Source organism: Cottoperca gobio, unplaced genomic scaffold (genome assembly GCF_900634415.1).
Source record: "Cottoperca gobio unplaced genomic scaffold, fCotGob3.1 fCotGob3_215arrow_ctg1, whole genome shotgun sequence".
NCBI lineage: Eukaryota > Metazoa > Chordata > Actinopteri > Perciformes > Bovichtidae > Cottoperca > Cottoperca gobio.
Window position 1 is genome coordinate 59,481 of NW_021166850.1, and position 27,036 is coordinate 86,516.

General features: G+C 44.5%; 1 protein-coding gene and 1 long non-coding RNA gene across 2 annotated transcripts; both read right to left on the reverse strand.

The window, feature by feature from the left end:
* Positions 1 to 915: 915 nt before the first annotated feature.
* LOC115004901 (cyclic nucleotide-gated cation channel beta-1-like) lies at positions 916 to 21,980 on the reverse strand. The gene is given in 18 exon segments (XM_029426633.1): positions 916 to 2,111; positions 2,487 to 2,673; positions 3,401 to 3,547; positions 4,411 to 4,529; positions 4,669 to 4,752; positions 5,097 to 5,194; positions 6,096 to 6,255; positions 6,384 to 6,525; positions 7,757 to 7,879; positions 8,336 to 8,400; positions 8,481 to 8,567; positions 9,294 to 9,344; positions 9,424 to 9,632; positions 10,353 to 10,610; positions 11,062 to 11,210; positions 11,303 to 11,398; positions 20,624 to 20,726; positions 21,262 to 21,980. Coding segments are annotated over 18 exon segments (2,310 nt in total). The 5' UTR covers positions 21,293 to 21,980; the 3' UTR covers positions 916 to 1,910.
* A 625-nt stretch (positions 21,981 to 22,605) lies between these two features.
* Positions 22,606 to 25,719, reverse strand: LOC115004902 (uncharacterized). The gene is made up of 3 exons (XR_003831892.1): positions 25,643 to 25,719; positions 25,404 to 25,445; positions 22,606 to 22,870 (listed from the first exon to the last, which is right to left on the reverse strand). It is a non-coding gene; the product is annotated as an uncharacterized LOC115004902 (long non-coding RNA).
* Between the last annotated feature and the right edge of the window lie 1,317 nt (positions 25,720 to 27,036).

The following is a 27,036-nucleotide window of genomic DNA, read 5'->3' on the forward strand; positions in this document are numbered from 1 at the left end:
CAATTTTCTTGACCTCCTCCTTACACAGACTTATGTGGACTTTCATTACAAACGTATTGTGATACGTCAAAATCAACCGTAATCCCCCCAAAACGTAATTGAGAACCCCTAACCCTTTTAATTTGATCCTAAAAAGAGTGAAACAGCGCCCCTCTGGGTTCACACAACAGGTACATGTCAGTGTGTGGTCAAAGGCGGTACTGCACCTTACTGAAGTCTACCAGAACCATTACTGCCATTGTTTTCTCAGCCCTTTCCTGCTTACGGGCCGAGAATTTAAATCCCAAAAGTTAGAACAATAAATAATAATAATAATAATAATACTTATATTATTGCACGACTCTTCTCCGGTACGCCACACTTAATTCACCATCTTAAAAAGAGCAAATCTGAAAATAAAAAGTCTGAAAAACATTCAGCAGTAAACACATTTTATTATCGTTCAGTCACATGTGTGTTTATGTGAGCTATAATTACATTAATTTAAGCTGCTATTTCTACACATTATGAAACATTCTCATCATAGCCTGGTTTATAAAATTATGAATTTACAAACACAGTGTTTTTAGTTTCAGATGCAAATAATAATAAATACAAAACTAATTTCTGCCAGTAGAAAATGATTGTTTACAGTCGTGCATTGAAGATTATCAGACATTACTAAATATCAATGCGAATACATTACCTAGATTACATGAAAGGTTTGTAATCAGATGTTTTTCTTCAATAATAACTTTTTTAACAGAGATTAAAAATATAAATAATTAAAATGTATTATTTACATCTGAAATAGTTTTGGCCCCAAAAGAAGAAGAAAGAAAAGATTCAGAATTCTGTTGAACTTGGATTTTTAATTTGTTTTCCAGTCGAGAATTATATTATTATTATTATTATTATTATATTATTATTATTATTATTATTATTATTATTATTATTATTATTATTAATGGTGCATTTGATGTTGTGTCAGAATAATTGGAAAAATTTGTTCTGGACTAGAAAAAACGTGAATCATCTCCTTAAATCGGAACAACAACTGTGAAAGTCTGCAAAAGTGTTGGTACTCGTTGACATCATATTACGCAGAAACACGTGGGACGTAAACTTTTTATTAATTCACATACTGCATATCTATTTTTGGCCGACATGTAGTTTGTATTACGTTGTTCGTTATTTGCTGTAACAAGTCAGGTAAAGAAATGTTCTGTTGGTTTTAAACACAAAGTTCTCCTCTCAGACATCTGACTGGACTCACTCAACATTTGTGGCTGCAGATTAAAAACATTTCACCGGCAGTGTATCTACTTAATTACGGAGCCTTTTCCGAGTTTAAAGTAAGAAGAAAATAACTTGGATATTCTCTCAGGTCAAAGTTGTACAATTACGAGACGAACTTAGAAATTCTCTAAAATTAAAGTCACAAATTACGAGAATGATATTTGAAAGTTGTAAATGTATGATAATAAAATCACAAATCTACGAGATGAAAACTTGAATATTGAGATTAAAGTTGTAAATGTATCAGCGTGGCTTCAGGTCGCAGGATCACCACGTCTGTATTTCTCTTTTGTTCTCTGTATGAAGAGCGTGTAGCTTTGAGGCAGCAGATTACAGCTGTGTACTATTTCAAGATGTTCAGTTCATCACGTTACGTTTGAGTGAAAGCCGACTAACACTAACAAGCTGCCATCATCACATCTACTTTCACTAAATTATGTTTTTCTTCTGCACAAATTCAAAAGGCGCCAAAAAACAGCAGGACGGACGTTTCACAACACGGAGGAAATGCAGAGAAGAAGAAGAAGAAGCAGAGACCAGAATGCACTGGGGTTAGTTGTCCTCTCTCCATCTGAAACCCGCGTCTCTTCTCTGGTTGCTGAAAGGCATTCTGGGAAATCTGTGCTGTGGACTCACTCCTCCTTCTGCTGTCCCTCCCCGGGCGCCACCTCCACGGTGAGCAGCTCCTCCCCCTGCTGCCGCGGCGTCATCCTGATGATCACTGAGCTGTCGGTGGTCTCCGACACGACGTCTTGGTCGTCCTGAACCAAAACGCGAGGAATAGGAGAGCGCCGGTGCATCGGAGAGCGAGGGGGGGCCATGGAGGGGACACCCTGGGGGACACAGAAAGATGGAGGGAGCGAACACGACAAGACGGGAGGATGAATCTTAATGTCACAGAACAATAACATATCAAAGTGTTATTCACTAGTGAAGGAGCAATAACAGTATTAAACACATGTAATGTCCTTTATAGGCGTAAATATTAATATGCACCTGATATTTTATTCATTTATATCGACGACGCTCATTAGTCAACATTTCTGTAAATGTTCCTCGACGCAACTCATTAGCAGACGTGTGAAACCTTTTCTACTTTTAAACGTGAGAATTATAATATTACATAATAATTTAATAATAAGAAACTTAAAGACAATGAAACATGTCCACGTGTGTTCTCTGGTCTCCAGCAGGGGGCAGTGTCTCACCTCCGCTGTGTCAGATGCTTTGTAGGTTTTCCTCAGGATGGAGAACGTTCCCTGGATTCCTTCCTCCTGCGTCACCTTCAGCGCCGCCTTGAACATTTTGGGGGTGTCCGGTCTGGGTGGGATGACCTGCATCGCCTCTTTGCCTCTGACCTTCTCCTCCGGCTTCTTGTCCTTCGTCAACATCGTCCTGAGAGATACACAGAGACACAGAGACGGGTTACAGGAAGACGTGCAGTACAAACATTTCCTCCAGGAGCAGAACTACAACCACAAACTGCTGATTCAGAATCACTGGGCGAGAGTCCGAGGTGTCAGAGACCTCCTGTTCTTCACCTACAAAATGTCCCTCAAAGAGACACGCAGCTACAAAGAGACTCAAAATAACAGCTAATGACGAAACAACGACACAAAGAGTCTCATGAACTATAAAGTCTGTGTTTGTTGCCCCTACAGATCCGAGGTGTTGGACCCTTTTGCATGTCCGGGCCAAATTTTGTCATAATCCGCCGATGGAAAGAATGTTTTTAACCTTACTTTCTACACAAACAGCCAAACTGAGACTTTGCGTAGATAAAACAAAAGAAACATTAAATCCTGGGAGGTCCCGTACCAACACCGACAGCAGCTCCAACACATCCAGTCTGCAGCAGCAGCTCCTCTGCACTGACCCCGTTCTCTCAAGTAGAGACACCTGTGAGCAGATTACAGTCTAATCCTGAGCAGGAGTGACAGGAGTGACAGGAGATCACACGGGAGGAGGACAGCGGCCATCTTCCTTTCTAGCTTCTCAGTTCATTATGTAGACGACTTGGAAACGAGCGCTCTCTAAGAAGCCAGTGGAACTCCCTCTCTCCCGGTATTTATGCACTAATATGTTTTATTGGACGCGCCCGGGGGACAGGACTCGGTCTTACTTGGCCTTCTTACGGAGGAGTTTCTGGGACTCTGGGTAGTGCACCAGGATCTCTGCCAGGTCCTTCTTATCCAGGATGAAGAGGTTGGCGAAGCCGTGCGCCTTTACGTTGGCCGTACGGCGGTTCCCTCCGCCTCCCGCCAGCAAGCTGACCAATCACAGGACAGAGAAAATGGAATGTCGAGAAAGGTCTTGAAACATTTACGGTGCTGGAGAGTCTGAAGCTAAGCTAGCAGCCTGCAAGGCTGTAATCTTCATTAAACACCAACAAACTGAATAAATGAAAAGGGTTAGCATGTTAACATCCCAACAGTTATTATGCTAACTATAGGATTCTATTTTGTGTTATTCATTTGTACTTCATGTATAATACTGCATGTAACATTTAGCACTTAGCACATTTCAGGGTTAGCATTTAACATTTTAGCTTGTTAGCTTATTGAAATGCTAACATTAGCAAGTTAGCATAGGCTAAGTAATATTAAACACAGTGACGGTTGTTTTCTAGATTAATGTTCTGGTTTATAATCCCAGTAGTGTAGCATGTTTACACTTCCTGTTTCTTTATCTTGTGGTCAGGGTTTAAAGAACTCTGTGGCTAACACTAGCTTGAAATACTTTCTACGTTTTGTGCTACAACATAAAATACGTCAGTAAAAACCCCTCTGGAGAATTTTGAAGCTTCTCCGTGAAGCTATCAAGTGTCTAAATGAGACGACAGAGGTTGTCGTGGGACATTAAACGCCATCTCACTGAACATCAGCCGCCTTCAGTGAAGTCATGTGAACGTTAGCGTTTTGCTTAAAAACTGATAAAAGTGTGTAAGCACCATGAACTTTTCTTATATGATCAAAACGTCTGTTTCAGTGCAGGAACCAGGGAGACTTCACACTGTTTCTACATCGTCTGAAGTATAAACTCCACGCTGGGTTTGTGCCGTGACCTCTGAGAAGCTTCGCCATGCTGTAAAGATGTAAATGAGTTAATAGGATGACAGGAATCAGCTCTGACCTGATCTCTCCGAACACCGAGCCGGCTCTGATGGTGACGAACACCGTCTGCAGGTCGGGGCCACCCACCACCTGAACCTCGCCCTGCTTGATGATGTACATCTCCCTCCCGATCTCCCCCTGCAACACACACACACACACACACACACACACACACACACACACACACACACACACACACACACACACACACACACACACACAGGTCAACACACAGTGCTGCTGCAGCGCTCGTCAACATGGACAGGTGTGTGTTCACCTTTTTACAGACGAAGTCTTCGGGCAGGTAGACCACAGATTTGAGCCTCGTCAGCATGTCGAACACCATTTGTCTGTCACAGCCCTGACACACACACACACACACACACACACACACACACACACACACACACACACACACACACACACACACACACACACATTCATGTTTGCCATTTTATTCATTTAATATTAAATAGAAATGAATATAGCTCTAAATCCTGAAATAAATAAATATAAATGTATATATGAGTTAATGTAGTTCAATACATAGGTTTTATTTTAAAAAGGACGTTTTTCAAAGAATTGCTTTTATTTATTTCATAATTCCACTTCCAATAGAATAAAGCAGAATTATGAAATAAATGTCCCTGGAATTAATAAATAAAAGCAGAATTATGAAATCCGCCTCATTAAACACGTGCTGACCTGAAACAGGGCGACTTTACTGACGATGGTGTAGTTGACGTCCACAGCGATGTCCATCCTCATCTTAGTGGGAAGTTGCACCAGCAGCTCCTGTTCATCTGCAGAGAAAACAATATCTACAATGCTCTGAATGTACCTGAACACAACACGAGACGTTCAGGGACAAAGTTGAGTTCTGTATCGCTCAGCTTTTGTAAGTCCCATTAAACTGCAGTACTTCATTACATTTAGAGGTACTTACTTGCAGAATACTTTACTAGAGTATTTAAAGGATTTGTTAATGTATACTTTTACTACGTTTATAGACGGCTGCATTACTGCCAACTAAAAATGAGCCCCGTCTCTACCTACGACATTAAAACACTGAGTATATGTAAATACATCATTACTAATAATTCAATGACTATTGAATACTTTTGATATTTACAAAATATGTTATTGCTGATATTGTGCATTTCTTTCATTCAAGTAAAATGTTGTAAGCAGGACTTTAAGTTTTAATGCAGTGTATTAATACTTTTATATAATACAAGTAAACTGGTCATTACATCTAAATATGAAGGGAAATTAATTGTAATATTGTGATATTATATTAAAGGTAAACTATTAACTGCTTATTCAGAAGAAACAGCTATTATAATATTCTTTATTGTATTCTATTTCTATAGAGTCTTAAAATGTTGTCATCATGTCTTTGCATTATGTGAAGCAACATAATTATAATTGTTTAAAGACATTATAATATATATTGCTGTCTATGCTGTAAAGTTTGAGCGTCGCTGTTACACAAAGTTTAAATTTCATCTGTTTTTACCTTTTTTAAACTTGCACACTGAATATTAGCAGTTTTATTATCTGCTGAAGAAAAACTATCTTCACTTTCCTCAAGTCTTTTATAATCTGATCAAATACGAGGAATCGTTAAACGTTTATACGAGAATGAGCTTCATCTGTTTCGTGAGGAGTTTGTTTGGCGTCAGATTTGTTCGTTCAGCTCACCCAGCATGCCCTGGCTCTTCCAGGTGTAGTCGTACCAGGTCTTGATGCGGTTCTGGACGTCTCCGGGGATGTGGTAGGAGTTCATGTATTTGACGGTGCTGTCCATGCACGCCCGGTAGTAGTTCTCCCCGGCCGTCGCGGCTCCGACCACGTCTCTCATCTGAGACAGTTTGTACATTTATCTCATCTTCTACATCGTTACAGAATGTATTCACTTTGTATTCTGTAAAGCACAAGTGATGCTACATATTATTATAACGCTCTGCAAAGCAGTTGACGGTAACGGACCTGACCGATCATGATGGAGAACGCAAAGACGCCGACGAAGTAGTTGATGAGCTGGAAGCAGATCTCGAAGACGGTGGTGGGGTCCGGCAGTCCTCCGATGGTGATCAACGTCTTCACGGCAAAATAGTAACAGCGGATATAACTGTAAGAAAAATGTGTCTGAGATGTATTAATGTACACGGACATTATTCTCACAGGTGCAAACATTCAACTTACAGGCCCATGTTTTGTCTTTATTTAATAAATGTTAACACTTCCCCTTCTTATTTTATTATTCTATTATGTTATTATTCTATTATTCTACACATCACCTTATTATTTTATTATTTTATTATTCTATTATTCTACACTTCACCTTCTTATTTTATTATCTATTAATCTACACTTCACCTTCTTATTTTATTATTCTATTAATCTACACTTCCCCTTCTTATTTTATTATTCTATTATTTTATTATTCTATTATTCTACACTTCACCTTCTTATTTTATTATTTTATTATTCTACACTTCCCCTTCTTATTTTATTATTTTATTATTCTACACTTCCCCTTCTTATTTTATTATTCTATTATTCTACACTTCCCCTTCTTATTTTATTATTTTATTTTTCTATTATTCTACACTTCCCCTTCTTATTTTATTATTTTATTATTCTACACTTCCCCTTCTTATTTTATTATTTTATTATTCTACACTTCCCCTTCTTATTTTATTATTCTATTATTCTACACTTCCCCTTCTTATTTAATTATTCTATTATTCTACACTTCCCCTTCTTATTTTATTATTCTATTATTCTATTATTCTACACTTCTCCTTCTTATTCATTTACTCATGTAAATGAATTAAAGTTAATGTTTGCATTCAGTGACACCAACACTCACTGTTTTGTTTCCATGCTCACTAATGTTCCACTGAATCTGAAGAACTCATGTTAACAGCTTGTGTTTAAACATTCAGAATGATTCTGGGTGGATCTTCACATCATGTGTGATGTTTGATGTTCTTCAGGTTTTAGGAGCATTCTTTGGAAACAGCACATTCACACTATGAGTTTCAGTTTGTGATTCACGGCCTATCGCCTGTTTTGCGTCAGTTTGTTGTTTTGTTGTAGGTCAGTAAAGTGTAATGATCGGCATGACTGCGTCACCCGCGTGCTCATGCCCTCGCACGGAACAAACAGGCTCCACTCATAACAACATTAGCATTAGCTAACATAGCACTACTAGTGGTCACAACTCCACAGGGACATTTAACGTCTCCGCCTGTCTGACTCTCTGCTTCTTTAAAAACATTTTCTTTCTTGTAGAAAACACTCAGAAACCTACATCAGCATTGATGGACATTAAGAATATGGTGATAGGTTCTTACGCGTTGCCTTTTCCATTGTAGACCCACTTGGTGGATCCCAGTCCTTCGTAGTCGGAGCCCCAGTAGAAGAGACAGGCGTTGATGTGCAGAGAGTACAGCAGGTAGGTGGAGGTTCGTATCACCCTGACACACAACAACAACATCATGACATTAATGCGCACTAACACATGCACTAAAATAAGTACATGTGGACTTCCTCAGGGATCTATTCTGGGTCCCTTTTGCCTTTAATGTATATATAGATAAGATAGATAGTACATTAATTATCCTGAAGGGAACTGTTGTGCAGCAGCTGCAGTACAAAGACTGCAAATAAAACAAAATATTAAAAATAAAGATGCCACACATGAAGTCCTTGTTATCTTATCAACAGCTATGCAGATGACATCCTGTTTTATGTTGCTTTCATTTCTTTCTGTTTGTGATGCTTGAATGTCACAAAACTTTCTGAACAATAACAAAACCAAAATGATGAAAGATTAAAAAGTAAAAAATAATGAACCACGCTCGGTTTCTGGTCGGCTGTCCTCTGTCGGTAGGGAACATGTATGTGACAGATGTTTTCAGGTGTCTCCTCACCTGTAGATGTACGCTTTCTTCATCACAGCTTCCATTCTGTCGTTGAACTCGAAGAACACCATGTACTGAGAGAGCACAGACAGGAGTCAGAGTTTATCTTCAACACACAGAACGAACATCTGCATGAAGTAAAACACATCCTGACCTTCAGCATGCGGGGGAATCTCAGCAGAGAGTTCACTCCAGTGAAAAGGTAAAGTATCTCCATGGGAAACAGACTGATGATGTCCATCTGCAGACACAGTTTTTATTTAAAATCTCAAATACTTATATTTAATGTATAATCATTAAAAAACTTTGGACTCAGTGAGATGATTATGATGCAATTTCCAACTGTTTTTGTAGTCCGGCCCTGAAGGCAGCATCGCCCTGGTTCCCTCGACAAACAGCCGGCGAGATTTTAACTTTGGTATTTGGATTATTGTAGAAAATAATCTGAACGTTTATGATACGTGTTCAGCAGGATAATCTCCAGAAGTGAAAATCTAACAATCTAACAAACTACAGAAGGTCACATGACTCACGTCACCACGAAGCTAAAGGCGGTTAACGTTCGACAGAGTGACCTTTAGTCTCATGACAATGGATCATAAAAGACCAATATATATTAATATAATTATTATCATAAGGTAGGTCCAGCTATGGATCCAACCCCCGAAAGAAACACATTTTCCAGCATTTATCTATAAAACAAATACTTGTTCCTATAATCAGAAGACGCGCCCACTAAACGTCTTTCTGTCAGAGGACGTCTTACATTTCCCGCCCAACACGGCCATCTTTCTTTGTCATTTAAGTTTGTATTTATTTAAACATTTAGTCATCGTTGTATTTTATTTGAACAGCCTGATGAAGTTATAAATTAGAGATAATTAAGAATGTAATCCACACTGACGAGACAAAGACATGAGAAGTCTGTAACTGTGGAGCATAATGTTTACGATGTTTATGGTCTGACCTTGAACCTCTCCGTGGTCATGTAGTTTTCTCTCATGTCCTTTTTATTACACTGAAATAAAAAGAGTTCCAGGTTAAAAGAAGTCAAATCAAAACTCGGTTTCTGTTTTATTTCTGTTGCCGCCACTGACCACGATGTCTCCTCCACGGACGAACTGCAGCCGCGGCTGGAAGACGAGGATGTCGGCGATGTAGATGAAGTCGCAGGTGTAGTCCATCAGCAGCCACAGGTGGAGGTTGTCGGCGGTCTGGTAGGGGAACGCCCAGCGGACGGGGATCAACCACATGTTCCAGTTCCACGCCATCACAACGCAGAAGAGCCAGAGGACGTAGATGAGATCTGTGAAGTAACTCAGCACATTTACTCAACGACTTCACTTCAGACAGTTTGGAGGAACTTTACTGGAATTTTCCATTTTTGTTTCATCTCAGAAGGAAATACTTTTTACTTTTTACTACTTTTATCTGACTTTAGTTACAGATTCAGATTATTATAATATATAAATATATATATATATAAGGAAAATATAGAATAGAACATAAATATAGAATATAAATTAGAATATAAATATAGAATATAAATATAGAATATAAATTAGAATATAAATATAGAATATAAATATAGAATATAAATATAGAACATAAATATAGAATATAAATTAGAATATAAATATAGAATATAAATATAGAATATAATATAGAACATAAATATAGAATATAAATATAGAATATAAATATAGAATATAAATATAGAACATAAATATAGAATATAAATTAGAATATAAATATAGAATATAAATATAGAATATAAATTTGAATATAAATATTGAATATATTTGCTGTGACTTGTAAAAACAGAAAGATAGTAGAGATATTACTGAAGTGATGCTGTGATTTCTCACATTCTTATGTCTTAAAATCATAATAAATGTTGTAATAATTACAACAATGCTATCCCTTAATCATGAGGAGATTAATATCTCACAGTATTAATAAGTTATAACAGTGAGAAAACTATCTTGACATTGAGTAACAATAATAAGATATAGATGAGGCTTACCGGTGAACGGGTCGATGCTGGAGGGGAAGCGATACTCCACGATGGTCCGGAGCCAGTCGGGCATCGGGGGAAGTTTGGGAAGTTTGGAAGTTTGGGAAGTTTCACTGGACGTCCCAGAATTTCAAAGGGGGAGCACAAACTCCTTCTTCTCCTCCTCCTCCTCCTCCTCTTCTTCTTCTTCTTTTTCTGCAGCTGGAGGCGCCTCGTCCTTCTTCTCCTCTGGTGGAGGTGGAGGGGGGGGGGGAGCTTTGCTCGGGGCTGCAGACGTCAGAAAGAATTATACATTATATTATATAAAATATTATATAAAACACGATACATAAATATCTGAAGTGATTATTACTCAACAGAAAACAAGAAAGAAATATGAATATGCACTTTTCCTTAAATTCCATTCTATTCAATTTAACATTTAAGTTTTATATTTATATTCAACATTTATAATATATAAATATATATATATATATATATATATAGATACATATAAATAAATATATATATTTATATATGTATATATATATATAAAAAAATATATATAAATATATAAATAAATATATATATTTATATTCTATATAAACAGATTGTTACCAACATTAAATATATTTTTTACAAATATTTCTGTTTCAAATGTGAGGAAAACTTTATATAACTAAACTTATATTCAAACTAAATCAGCTGACAAAAACAAGAAGTGAGACGAAGACTTTACAGGCTGAAGGACTTTCTTCCTCCGACTCGTCCGGGTCCACCATCCGCTCTCTTTGCCGCTCAGTTCGACCTTTAAACAGCCTGACGAGCTCGCTCAGACGGTCCTGCACCACCACGCTACCGACGCTGGCTGCTGACGGAGGACGCCTCCTGCAGGACGGCAGGACAGTAAACACGGAGGACGGAGGGGATAGAGGTGGAGGACAGAGTGTGTGTGTGTGTGTGTGTGTGATTTCTCTCACTCGTCGTCTGCAGTCAGCAGGTCTCCCTGACGGCTCTTCAGACCGGCCTTCATCACTTCATCATCGTCCTCGTCTGCAGACACATCGCCCTGAGCCCTGGGGGACAGCAGGAGGACAGACAGACAGCAGGAGTACAGACAGACAGCAGGAGGACAGACAGACAGCAGGAAGAAAGACAGACAGCAGGAGGACAGACAGACAGCAGGAGGACAGATAGACAGCAGGAGGACAGACAGCAGGAGGACAGACAGCAGGAGGACAGACAGACAGCAGGAGGACAGACAGACAGCAGAGGACAGACAGACAGCAGGAGGACAGACAGACAGACAGCAGAAGGACAGACAGCAGGAGGACAGACAGCAGGTGGAGGACAGACAGACAGCAGGAGGACATACAGACAGACAGCAGAGGACAGACAGACAGCAGAGGACAGACAGGCATACAGCAGAGGACAGACATACAGACAGACAGCAGAGGACAGACAGACAGCAGGAGGACAGACAGACAAACAGACAGCAGAGGACAGACATACAGCAGGAGGACAGACAGACATCAGAGGACAGACAGACAGCAGAGGACAGACAGACAGCAGGAGGACAGACAGACAGCAGAGGACAGACAGACAGACAGCAGAGGACAGACAGACATCAGAGGACAGACAGACAGACAGCAGAGAACAGACAGACAGACAGCAGAGGACAGACAGACATCAGAGGACAGACAGACATACAGCAGGAGAACAGACAGACAGCAGAGGACAGACAGACAGACAGACAGACAGACAGCAGGAGGAAAGACAGACAGCAGGAGGACAGACAGACAGCAGGAGGACAGATAGACAGCAGGAGGACAGACAGCAGGAGGACAGACAGACAGACAGCAGGAGGACAGACAGCAGGAGGACAGACAGCAGGTGGAGGACAGACAGACAGCAGGAGGACATACAGACAGACAGCAGAGGACAGACAGACAGCAGAGGACAGACAGGCATACAGCAGAGGACAGACATACAGACAGACAGCAGAGGACAGACAGACAGCAGGAGGACAGACAGACAAACAGACAGCAGAGGACAGACATACAGCAGGAGGACAGACAGACATCAGAGGACAGACAGACAGCAGAGGACAGACAGACAGCAGGAGGACAGACAGACAGCAGAGGACAGACAGACAGACAGCAGAGGACAGACAGACATCAGAGGACAGACCAGACAGACAGCAGAGAACAGACAGACAGACAGCAGAGGACAGACAGACATCAGAGGACAGACAGACATACAGCAGGAGAACAGACAGACAGCAGAGGACAGACAGACAGACAGACAGACAGACAGACAGCAGGAGGAAAGACAGACAGCAGGAGGACAGACAGACAGCAGGAGGACAGATAGACAGCAGGAGGACAGACAGCAGGAGGACAGACAGACAGACAGCAGGAGGACAGACAGCAGGAGGACAGACAGCAGGTGGAGGACAGACAGACAGCAGGAGGACATACAGACAGACAGCAGAGGACAGACAGACAGCAGAGGACAGACAGGCATACAGCAGAGGACAGACAGACAGCAGAGGACAGACATACAGACAGACAGCAGAGGACAGACAGACAGCAGGAGGACAGACAGACAAACAGACAGCAGAGGACAGACATACAGCAGGAGGACAGACAGACATCAGAGGACAGACAGACAGCAGAGGACAGACAGACAGACAGCAGGAGGACAGACAGACAGCAGAGGACAGACAGACAGACAGCAGAGGACAGACAGACATCAGAGGACAGACAGACAGACAGCAGAGAACAGACAGACAGACAGCAGAGGACAGACAGACATCAGAGGACAGACAGACATACAGCAGGAGCACAGACAGACAGCAGAGGACAGACAGACAGACAGACAGACAGACAGCAGGAGGACAGACAGACAACAGAGGACAGACAGACATCAGAGGACAGACAGATAGACAGCAGGAGGACAGACAGACAGACAGCAGGAGGACCGACAGACATCAGAGGACAGACAGACAGACAGCAGGAGGACAGACAGACAGACAGCAGAGGACAGACAGACATCAGAGGACAGACAGACAGCAGAGGACAGACAGACAGCAGAGGAGAAATATACAGACAGACAGCAGGAGGACAGACAGACAGCAGGAAGAAAGACAGACAGCAGGAGGAAAGACAGACAGCAGGAGGACAGACAGACAGCAAGAAGAAAGACAGACAGCAGGAGGACAGACAGCAGGAGGAAAGACAGACAGCAGGAGGACAGACAGACAGCAGGAGGACAGACAGACAGCAGAGGACAGACAGACAGCAGGAGGACAGACAGACAGCAGGAGGAGGAGACAGACAGACAGACAGCAGGAGGACAGACAGCAGGAGGAGGACAGACCGACAGCAGGAGGACATACAGACAGACAGCAGACGACAGACAGACAGCAGAGGACAGACAGGCATACAGCAGAGGACAGACAGACAGCAGAGGACAGACATACAGACAGACAGCAGAGGACAGACAGACAGCAGGAGGACAGACAGACAGACAGCAGAGGACAGACATACAGCAGGAGGACAGACAGACATCAGAGGACAGACAGACAGACAGCAGAGGACAGACAGACAGACAGCAGGAGGACAGACAGACAGCAGGAGGACAGACAGACAGCAGAGGACAGACAGACAGCAGAGGACAGACAGACATCAGAGGACAGACAGACAGCAGAGAACAGACAGACAGCAGAGGACAGACATCAGAGGACAGACAGACATACAGCAGGAGGACAGACAGACAGCAGAGCACAGACAGACAGAGAGCAGGAGGACAGACAGACAGCAGAGGACAGACAGACATCAGAGGACAGACAGATAGACAGCAGGAGGACAGACAGACAGACAGCAGGAGGACCGACAGACATCAGAGGACAGACAGACAGACAGCAGGAGGACAGACAGACAGACAGCAGAGGACAGACAGACATCAGAGGACAGACAGACAGCAGAGGACAGATATACAGACAGACAGCAGAGGACAGACAGACATCAGAGGACAGACAGACAGCAGAGGACAGATATACAGACAGACAGCAGAGGACAGACAGACATCAGGACAGACAGACATCAGAGGACAGACAGACAGACAGCAGGAGTACAGACAGACAGACAGCAGAGGACAGACAGACAGCAGGAGGACAGACAGACAGCAGAGGACAGACAGCAGGAGGACAGACAGACAGACAGCAGAGGACAGACAGCAGGAGGACAGACAGACAGCAACAGAGGACAGACATACAGCAGGAGGACAGACAGACATCAAGAGGACAGACAGACAGCAGAGGACAGACAGACAGACAGCAGGAGGACAGACAGACAGACAGCAGGAGGACGACAGACAGCACGAGGACAGACAGACAGACAGCAGAAGGGACAGACAGACCATTCAGGACGACAGACAGACAGAACAGCAGAGAACAGACAGACATCAGAGGACAGACAGACAGCAGAGGACAGACAGACAGACAGCAGGAGGACAGACAGACAGACAGCAGGAGGACAGACAGACAGCAGAGGACAGACAGACAGACAGCAGAGGACAGACAGACTCAGACGACAGACAGACAGACAGCAGAGAACAGACAGACAGACAGCAGAGGACAGACAGACATCAGAGGACGACAGACATACAGCAGGAGGACAGACAGACAGCAGAGGACAGACAGACAGACAGCAGGAGGACAGACAGACAGCAGAGGACAGACAGACATCAGAGGAAGACAGACAGACAGACAGCCAGGAAGACCGACAGACATCAGAGGACGACAGACAGACAGACAGCAGGAGGACAGACAGACAGACAGCAGAGGACAGACAGACATCAGACAGACAGACAGGAGGACAGACAGACAGCAGAGGACAGATATAGACAGACAGCAGAGGAAGTCCCAGAAGCAGGAGTCGAGGAGACCGACAGAAAGACAGCAGAGGAGGACAGAAAGCGGAGGAGGACAGACCGACAGCAGGAGGACATACAGACAGACAGCAGAGACAGACAGACAGCAGGAGACAGACAGGCATACAGAGAGGACAGACAGACAGCAGAGGACAGACATACAGACAGACAGCAGAGGACAGACAGAACAGCAGGAAGGACAGACAGACAGCAGAGGACAGACATACAGCAGGAGGACAGACAGACATCAGAGGACAGACAGACAGACAGCAGAGGACAGACAGACAGACAGCAGGAGGACAGACAGACAGCAGGAGGACAGACAGACAGCAGAGGACAGACAGACAGCAGAGGACAGACAGACATCAGAGGACAGACAGACAGACGCAGATAACAGACAGACAGCAGAGGACAGACATCAGAGGACAGACAGACATACAGCAGGAGGACAGACAGACATCAGAGCACAGACAGACAGAGAGCAGGAGGACAGACAGACAGCAGAGGACAGACAGACATCAGAGGACAGACAGATAGACAGCAGGAGGACAGACAGACAGACAGCAGGAGGACCGACAGACATCAGAGGACAGAGAGACAGACAGCAGGAGGACGACAGACAGACAGCAGAGGACAGACAGACATCAGAGGACAGACAGACAGCAGAGGACAGATATACAGACAGACAGCAGAGGACAGACAGACATCAGAGGACAGACAGACAGCAGAGGACAGATATACAGACAGACAGCAGAGGACAGACAGACATCAGAGGACAGACAGACAGACATCAGAGTACAGACAGACAGACAGCAGAGGACAGACAGACAGCAGGAGGACAGAACAGACAGCAGGAGGACAGACAGACAGCAGAGGACAGACAGCAGGAGGACAGACAGACAGCCAGAGGACAGACAGACAGAGGAGACAGCAGAGGACAGACAGTACAGCAGAGGACAGACATACAGCAGGGAGGACAGACAGACATTCAGGAGGACAGACAGACAGACAGAGAGGACAGACAGACAGCAGCAGGAGGACAGACAGACAGACAGACAGCAGGAGGACAGACAGACAGCAGAGGACAGACAGACAGACAGCAGAGGCAGACAGACACAGAGGACAGACAGACAGCAGGAGGACAGACAGACAGCAGAGGACAAGACATACAGCAGGAGGACAGACAGACATCAGAGGACAGACAGACAGACAGCAGAGGACAGACAGACAGACAGCAGAGAACAGACAGACAGACAGCAGAGGACAGACAGACAGACAGACAGCAGGAAGACCGACAGACATCAGAGGACAGACAGACAGACAGACAGCAGGAGGACAGACAGACAGACAGCAGAGGACAGACAGACATCAGAGGACAGACAGACAGCAGCGGACAGACTATACAGACAGACAGCAAGAGGACAGGACAGACATCAAAAGACAGACAGACAGCAGAGGACAGATATACAGACAGACAGCAGAGGACAGACAGACATCAGAGGACAGACAGAAAGACAGCAGGAGGACAGACAGACAGCAGGAGTATAGACAGACAGCAGAGGACAGACAGGCATACAGCAGAGGACAGACAGACAGCAGAGGACAGACATACAGACAGACAGCAGAGGACAGACAGACAGCAGGAGTATAGACAGACAGCAGAGGACAGACAGACAGCAGGAGGACAGACAGACAGCAGGAGGACAGACAGACAGCAGGAGGAAAGACAGACAGCAGGAGGACAGACAGACAGCAGGAGGACAGACAGACAGCAGGAGGACAGACAGACAGACAGCAGAGGACAGACAGACAGCAGGAGGAGGACAGACAGACAGCAGGAGGACAGCAGACAGACAGAGGAGGACAGACAGCAGGAGGACAGACAGACAGCAGGAGGACAGACAGACAGCAGGAGGACAGACAGACAGCAGGAGGACAGACAGACAGACAGCAGGAGGACAGACAGACAGCAGGAGGACAGACAGACAGCAGAGGACAGACAGACAGCAGGAGGACAGACAGACAGCAGGAGGACAGACAGACAGCAGGAGGACAGACAGACAGCAGAGGACAGACAGACAGCAGAGGACAGACAGACAGCAGGAGGACAGACAGACAGACAGACAGCAGGAGGACAGGACAGCAGAGGCAGACAGCAGGAGGGACAGACAGACAGCAGAGACAGACAGACATCAGGAGGACAGACAGACAGCAGGAGGAGGAGACAGACAGACAGCAGAGGACAGACAGACAGCAGGAGGAGGACAGACAGACAGCAGGAGGACATACAGACAGACAGCAGATGACAGACAGACAGCAGAGGACAGACAGGCATACAGCAGAGGACAGGACAGACAGCAGAGGACAGACATACAGAGCAGACAGCAGAGACAGACAGCAGAGGACAGACAGACAGACAGCAGAGGACAGACATACAGCAGAGGACACAGGAAGGACAGACAGACATCAGAGGACAGACAGACAGGACAGCAGGAGGACAGACAGACAGACAGCAGGAGGACAGACAGACAGCAGAGGACAGACAGACAGACAGCAGAGGACAGACAGACATCAGAGGACAGACAGACAGACAGACAGCAGAGGACAGACAGACATCAGAGGACAGACAGACATACAGCAGGAGGACAGACAGACATCAGAGGACAGACAGACAGACAGACAGACAGCAGAGGACAGACAGACATCAGAGGACAGACAGACATACAGCAGGAGGACAGACAGACAGCAGAGGACAGACAGACAGAGAGCAGGAGGACAGACAGACAGCAGAGGACAGACAGACATCAGAGGACAGACAGATAGACAGCAGGAGGACAGACAGACAGACAGCAGGAGGACCGACAGACATCAGAGGACAGACAGACAGACAGACAGACAGCAGGAGGACAGACAGACAGCAGAGGACAGACAGACCTCAGAGGACAGACAGACAGCAGAGGACAGATATACAGACAGACAGCAGAGGACAGACAGACATCAGAGGACAGACAGACAGCAGAGGATAGATATACAGACAGACAGCAGAGGACGGACAGACATCAGGAGGACAGACAGACAGCAGAGGACAGACAGACAGCAGAGGACAGACAGACAGCAGGAGGACAGACAGACAGACAGACAGCAGGAGGACAGACAGCAGGGAGGACAGACAGCAGGAGGACAGACAGACAGCAGAGGACAGACAGACAGCAGGAGGACAGACAGACAGCAGGAGGAGGAGACAGACAGACAGACAGCAGGAGGACATACAGCAGGAGGAGGACAGACAGACAGCAGGAGGACATACAGACAGACAGCAAGATGACAGACAGACAGCAGAGGACAGACAGGCATACAGCAGAGGACAGACAGACAGCAGAGGACAGACATACAGACAGACAGCAGAGGACAGACAGCAGGAGGACAGACAGACAGACAGCAGAGGACAGACATACAGCAGGAGGACAGACAGACATCAGAGGACAGACAGACAGACAGCAGGAGGACAGACAGACAGACAGCAGGAGGACAGACAGACAGCAGAGGACAGACAGACAGACAGCAGAGGACAGACAGACATCAGAGGACAGACAGACAGACAGACAGACAGCAGAGGACAGACAGACATCAGAGGACAGACAGACATACAGCAGGAGGACAGACAGACATCAGAGGACAGACAGACAGACAGACAGACAGCAGAGGACAGACAGACATCAGAGGACAGACAGACATACAGCAGGAGGACAGACAGACAGCAGAGGACAGACAGACAGAGAGCAGGAGGACAGACAGACAGCAGAGGACAGACAGACATCAGAGGACAGACAGATAGACAGCAGGAGGACAGACAGACAGACAGCAGGAGGACCGACAGACATCAGAGGACAGACAGACAGACAGACAGACAGCAGGAGGACAGACAGACAGACAGCAGAGGACAGACAGACCTCAGAGGACAGACAGACAGCAGAGGACAGATATACAGACAGACAGCAGAGGACAGACAGACATCAGAGGACAGACAGACAGCAGAGGATAGATATACAGACAGACAGCAGAGGACGGACAGACATCAGAGGACAGACAGATAGACAGCAGGAGTACAGACAGACAGACAGCAGAGGACAGACAGACAGCAGGAGGACAGCCAGACAGACAGCAGGAGGAAAGACAGACAGCAGGAGGACAGACAGACAGCAGGAGGACAGGCAGACAGACAGCAGGAGGACAGACAGACAGCAGAGGACAGACAGACAGCAGGAGGACAGACAGACAGACAGCAGGAGGACAGACAGACAGCAGGAGGACAGACAGACAGCAAGAGGACAGACAGACAGACATCAGGAGGACAGACAGCAGGAGGACAGACAGACAGCAGGAGGACAGACAGTAGGAGGATAGACAGACAGCAGGAGGACATACAGACAGACAGCAGAGGACAGACAGCAGAAGACAGACAGGCATACAGCAGAGGACAGACAGACAGCAGAGGACAGACATACAGACAGACAGCAGAGGACAGACAGACAGCAGGAGGACAGACAGACAGCAGAGGACAGACATACAGCAGGAGGACAGACAGACATCAGAGGACAGACAGACAGACAGCAGAGGACAGACAGACAGACAGCAGGAGGACAGACAGACAGCATAGGACAGACAGACATCAGATGACAGACAGACAGACAGCAGAGAACAGACAGACAGACAGACAGCAGAGGACAGACAGACATCAGAGGACAGACAGACAGACAGCAGAGAACAGACAGACAGACAGACAGCAGAGGACAGACAGACATCAGAGGACAGACAGACATACAGCAGGAGGACAGACAGACAGCAGAGGACATACAGACAGCAGAGGACAGACAGACATCAGAGGACAGACAGATAGACAGCAGGAGGACAGACAGAAAGACAGCAGGAGGACCGACAGACATCAGAGGACAGACAGACAGACAGCAGGAGGACAGACAGACATCAGAGGACAGACAGACAGACAGCAGGAGTACAGACAGACAGACAGCAGAGGACAGACAGACATCAGAGGACAGACAGACAGCAGAGGACAGATATACAGACAGACAGCAGAGGACAGACAGCAGAGGACAGATATACAGACAGACAGCAGAGGACAGACAGACAGACAGCAGAGGACAGACAGACAGCAGGAGGACAGACAGACAGCAGAGGACAACATGTGTGGATGTGATATATATATATATATATATATATATATATATTATGTATATATATTGTTTTTCATTATTATATAATATTATGACATTAACAAATGACAGTAAAGACATGAAAACGAAATATTAAAGACTAATAATGAAGATGCATTCATCAGGTGGTGTTACCTGACGCTCAGACTTCTGAACTCTGGTTCTGGTGTTGTGATAATTTGGGGGATGTTCAGGCTTCTTCCAGTCTCCACCCTCAGCACCGCAGCTCCACCCAGACCTACAGCGCAGGTGGGAACAATTTAATTAAATAGAGGGAACAAATGTTGGACATATGTGGTGTTCTGTATTCATCTTGCTTATTAAAATATGTCAGTTATAAAAGCTTTAAATTGTCAAAGTAATGTCTTTTATTTATCAATGAACAAAACACAAACTGATCTAATGAAGACTGTGAGCTCTGAAACTAAATGTGTTTAGGTTCAATTACATTTAAATCTATTAAGAATGATCTTGAGATTTGACAACATGGTGACGTCACTGGACAGCTTTACTCCCAGATATGGTCGTGATTTAAACTGTCCCCTGGGACCCATCGTTGACCTGAAACTGATTCTGCAGAGCTGCTCACAGTGTGAAGCTTTCCTCTCACTTTCTTCAGGCTTAAATACTTTGTGGAAAATATTTCTATGTGTAAAGGCATTTCTTTAGTTTGCTGCACTGGACCGTAAAGCTGTTTCTGCTGTAGTGTTTCAGTGTTTCTGAAGCAGGGGGATCAGTGCACAGCAGCACAAACACACTTCCTGTTAGATCACCTGCTGGCGGTGAAGCGAAGCTGCAGAGCATGATGGGAGCGATGATGAGGAGGATGTTGTGGATGCAGAGGGGCTTTTTGGCACTTTAAAGGTCTCCATCTACTTGCAATCAGGTTCTATAAGGTTACTCTAAAGGGTGTGGAGGAGGAGGGCGGGGTTAAGGCTGCTGAGGATGCTGGGAGTTGGAGTTAAGGCACGTGAAGCGTCTGGCGATGCTCGTGCAGCAGTGGTGCGCCTGCGTGGAGAGCTGCGCTAGCTGCGCTAGCTGCTGGGTCAGCTGGGCGAGCTCCGGCGGCGGGGTCGGCATGGACAGTTTGGGAAGGGTGAGGTGGTGGTCGTGTATCAGCTTCCTGCAGCTCTCCAGACACTCAGCAGCGTACGGGAGTCCAAGCAGAAAGCTCTTTATCGGAGTGCAAATGTCGGGAACTGGACGGAGAAACAGTCGAGTCAAAGACGATTCGTAACGTAGACAGAGACCAAGAAACTCTTAAATATAAACTCATAAATATTAAATAACAAGTCGAAAGATTCTCTTTGTTCCTTTAACCCCATCAGTCCCGCTCGCTGTTTAAAGTGAGACTGCACTTTATTTCTGAAAAATAAATAAATGTATTTCCGGAGCTGATAAGAGACCTTGAGATGCTGATACATGGCAGCAGGAAACACATGTTACAGGATATTCATGTTCCTGGAATCAGAAGTGTTCTGCTCTCACCTCCACATCCACCTTCTGCTGCGTCGACCTGAGAGAAGAAGAAAGAGAAGATTTAAGTTGTCTCCACACGTTGTAATCAGAACGACTGACTTCGTCTTCATCAAGCATCACACCTTATTCTCTATTTATTTCTACCAAACGGTTTTTAGAAGTGGAAGCTGAGGACGCTGATCACAACAGTTTGTTGTTACAGGAGTTATTTTAGGACATTTCTTAAGTGTTGGAAGTTCATCCAGTTTATCTGTTAAGCTATTAAATATGTATGATTCTTAAAGATTCCCCAAAAAACACATAATACGAAGAATTCTATGAAAGGTTCCTGAAAACAAGAGTGAAAGTGATGTGTGATGTCACACCGAGGAAATAACCAGAATTCATGGTTTGACACAAACCTCCTGCAGTTTTACTGCATCACTGTTTGTGTTGATGTGCAGTTGATCAGCTGTTCTACTCTTGTTGTTATGTGTTGAATATAAAGGGAAATATCCATAAAACATGTCACCAGTCAGTTTACACTCAGAGATAGTTAAGGTGTCCAAACTGCTCTAAACCTTTTTATCTGGATGTAAAACCTTTGAGCACTCCTGAAAGGTCTGTAACAACACAGTGTTATTATTACTGATGGAAAAGAAATAAAATAAGAGCCCGAGTTGTATTAAACCCAAATGATGCTTTAATTGTTGTGCTGTCGATGAGAAACATGGAACGAGGATGTTGCAGGATGTAAAGACTTTCACCTGATCTGTGACGGTGCTTTCTCCAGCTTGTGACTCTGGTTGTTGGGTGATTGTTTGGGGGATCGGACTCTCCGGGTCTCTCCTCTCCGATGCTGGCTCCACGTCTGTTGATGAAGGAGTGACGTCGTCTTCAGCCAGACGGACGTCCATCAGGCTCCTGGTGAAGAAAGGCACAATAAACCCCCTGAACATGAGTCCTCCTCTGGTATCCTTGGTGTTGGGACTAACATGTCGAGGTGTGTTTATATACAGCAGGTTACGAATACAAGTAAACAAAAAGATCAAGATGGAGGCAAAGAATGCACATTTGCTGTAGACAAGGTCTGTGATGTTCAGGACATTTCAGAGCATTTTTGTTCCAACACAATTCTTTAGGGTAAACATATTTTCTGTTCGTCCCACAAATGCTAAATGGTGGCTTGAGAAATATCCCGAGGGACCTGAGAGTGAGCAGGGAACCCTGAATGTCTGTGCGATGTTTTATGCCACTCCATGTAGAAGGACAAACGGCTTAATGGACAAAGGTTTTCTCACACTGGTGCCTGCGTGCTGGACTACAGGAGGAGATCAGTGAAGTTTAAAGGCTGGTACGAAGTGTCCTGCAAGATCCAACGTCCTGTTGTTAAATCCCATCTTCATTCAGTGTCATTAGCCAATACAGGAAGTAGCATAAGGTTGAAACACTTCCTGCTCAGCAGCAAACAGTTAGAGACTCGCTGGTGAACATAGTGGAGCATTTAGCAGCTAAAGAGATATTCTTTGGTGGTGGAGACCAAAAACAGGCTAAAAGAGAATATTGCACTCCATCAGGTGGACTCAAACAATGTTTAACCTCTTACGTGTTGACCATATGGAGGTGTTGTAGCAACAACTAACTGAGCCCTTTGATTTGTGATATTGTGATTTTTAAATAAATGGCTTGACTTGAAAAAGATTTGGAAGTTAAGGTTAAATTAAAATTGTCCATGAAACAGGATTGAGCAGAACATACACATTCAACATTCTGTGTGGTGATAAACTGTTAAGCTGACCTACCTTCTGAAGTCTGTCCTGATTCATAGAAGAAAAGTTGTCAAAAAGCAACAAAAAATAAATGTAACCACAAGGAAACACTGTGCAAAGTTTTGCATGTTTGGACATAAAGAAACTATTTAGAACAAAAGTCCCGCCCTAGATCCAAGCTAACCTAGCGCTAGGAAAGCTAAGCTAAGATAAATGGACAACTTGACAAGAACTTCAACACCTTGTCATTTCAACAAAGATACAACTACAATATATAATAACACTTTGACCTACTTTGGTTCTGAGTGTCAGTGTTAAAACCTGGTATCAGACCATTGCACTTTGGTGGACTCTGGTGTGTCCTTCATCATAAGACCGGGTACTGAAACAGGCATGCCGGTCTTACGCCTGGGACACATGCCGCGTCTTTTACCGGCAGGAAAACGCGAGCTGCGTCGGCCGGGCGCAAGGGGGCCAACCTTTATAGGCGTGGAGGCAGGTACCATCTGATCTTCTTCCAGGAGTTATTTTAGTGTTAGCAGTGTTTTCCTCTGGGAAACTCTGTTTCTGTCTCTTCTGTGTGTGTGGAAAGGCTACAGTGAGCCCTGCACTCGGTGAAACACCAAAGCAGAGGATGCTAATGATCGTGTGAAATTTCTAACCTATGGATATAAAGAAAACACTGGACAGATCATAAAGCTCTCGGTACTCCTGCACTAAATCAACTTCTCTTCCATATTTGCCGAAGAGTGATACTTATGGAAAAGTATTCCACATATTGTTTGTCTGCTTTGGTTGACATCCCTGGACAATACGACAAAAATGATAAAAGAGGACTTGAAAGTCAGGAACGCATTCTAGGGAGCTAGAAAGGACCATCGGGACTATTCCTTACTGGTTGTGGAGTCATTAGAATTTCATCCGATCTATATTTGTTTTGAGGAAGAAGAGAAAGCCGATGAACCCAGGATATCTTGGGATTATGAAGACAGTCCTCTGAAACTGTCCATCTACGCCAGTAAATCATCTCTTTGTGATTTTCATGAGGGATCTGTAGGTGCAGCCGAGGAATCGAGAGAGTCCAGTTTTGACCGACACCCTATATTAAGATATTATTCTGGAACAGGGCAGGACTTCAGCTCACTCTAAAAAGCTTAGTATATCTGATCATACCAAGTTAATACCTCTTAGAGGAAGCTTATGCACAGGCAGTACGCAACCCATACCAACATATAATGACATCTTACAGAACGCCATAAGAGGATGACGTAATGTAATTATATTAAAGTTGGTGATGGTCTACAGATTCATAACACGTATGAGAGCGCCCCTCCATCTTTTTGCAGGGGCAAGCCTTTACCTAACGAACGGATTGCTTCAGGAAGTGATTCAGTTCAGTTGGTTCAAACGACCAAACACAAAACACTTCCTCCAACGAAATTGAGTCCATTAAAGTTATACTTCAACATAAAACCCTCTGAGTCTAACACCTTAGAGTCAGATGAGAAGAGAAGTTCTGTACCTTTTAGATCCAGTACAAATTGATGCCAAATGAGAGTAATATGCAACATAAAGTACGTAAGTAAGGTAAGCCTATCCAATCAGTGCCGAGTTCTGACTCGCCCATATCAGTTTCAGGAGTATGTGAGCAGCAGGTGGTGGTGTGTGTCTCATGAAGATGGACTTACTCTGGGTCGTCCTCGTTTTCCTCCTCCTGGATATTGGGCAGTCTGTTGAGAACAAACAGCAGGACAGTGTGTTTGATGTGTGCTTGACTGCAAGTATCATGTGTTCTAAAAGACTATTCCATTTCAACTAAGCTAAAGGGCATTAATTAAATAAATACTAGCTCAAAAGAAAGGTCTTTCTCGTTAGTTCCTGAGATGCAGGGTTATGTGTCTAGTGCATGTGCTGTTCTGTGACTTACTGCTCGTTGGACTCTGGCAGCGTTTCTATAACGATCTTAGCCGAATGCTCCACCTCCAGCTGTCGGACTGCATCCTCCGCTGCCTTCCTGGCGATCTCCTCTGCGATGCGGGCCGCCTCCAGAAGATCCTGCCGCAGTCTGTACAACAGGGAATCACTAAAACTCAAGAAACTTACGCTATTAAAGACAAAAGAAAAACTAAATCCAGCCTGCAAGCCTTGCTAGTGTCCCCGTAAAAGCTACAAATGTTATGACATCCTACAACAACAAAGGCCTTTAGCCGCTGAGATATCTCACTTTGTCTCTAGTGCACAGAAAAAGAGAAAGAGCATAAAAAAAGGAAAATAGAGTAAATTAGGCAGAGGGAGTCGCTGCTTACCTTTCCTCCATGTGAGTCGGACCCTCTGCAGCCTCCTTCTCGATGCTGTCCATTGGTGGAGAGCATTGATCCATCTGGGTCTCTGCATCTTCTGTCTGCAACCACAAAGAGAGTTCTCACTTTCAATATCTTCACGTGTAAGAAATCTCTGTCGCGTACTATTCTAGTACCTTTTGAAATATCATAGCATTGTTGCCATTATTGCCATGGTACCCTTTACGGTACCAAGGTACCTACGTACCACGGTACAACGCCGTTACCCTTCGAGGTGTCCTGATGCTACCATGGGACTTGTCCTGGTACCACATAGATCCCCACAGCAGTCTGTGGGGTACTACTAGCACAGCACTCTTGTATCCGAAGTGCTATAGTACCTTCTCTGCAACTACTGTAGTACCCTTCCCCACAGTACCATGGGACTTATCTGGTACCACAGCACTTTGCACTTTCCATAGTCTGGTTAACATGAATGTCAGAATCCAATGTATGTTTACAGGAGTACAGTAAGGGATTGTGACATGGTCATGAAATAATAACTTGTGCATGTTGTTCTGTAACTTCTTTCTCACCTTCTTCTCCGTCTGCTTGTCCTCCTTGTCCTCGTCCTGTCCCACGTCCTCCAGCACCAGGTCGGTCTTCTCCTGTACGATGCTGACTGAACGCCGCATGGCAGGAAGAGCAGGACTGAGGATTATCTACATATGTATATATATATATAAATGTGTGTGTGTGTGTGTGTGTGTGCGTGCCCTAACACATATCAACAATTATAAATTCATGTCACGGATAATAGAGAGCTGATGGTTCTGGATATGTTTGTCTATATTCTGACTCGGCTCGTATATCATTTATTAAATCATTAAGAATTTAATGACAAAACCTTTGCGTTCGTACCGCTTTGAAAAGTGTATTTCAATTTGTTGAATGGTTTGGATATAAAACTTTAAATCAATTCAAGAAGATGTACAAACTTTTATTTTCATGAATTTATCTGTTTTGAATCTTAAAGATTAAT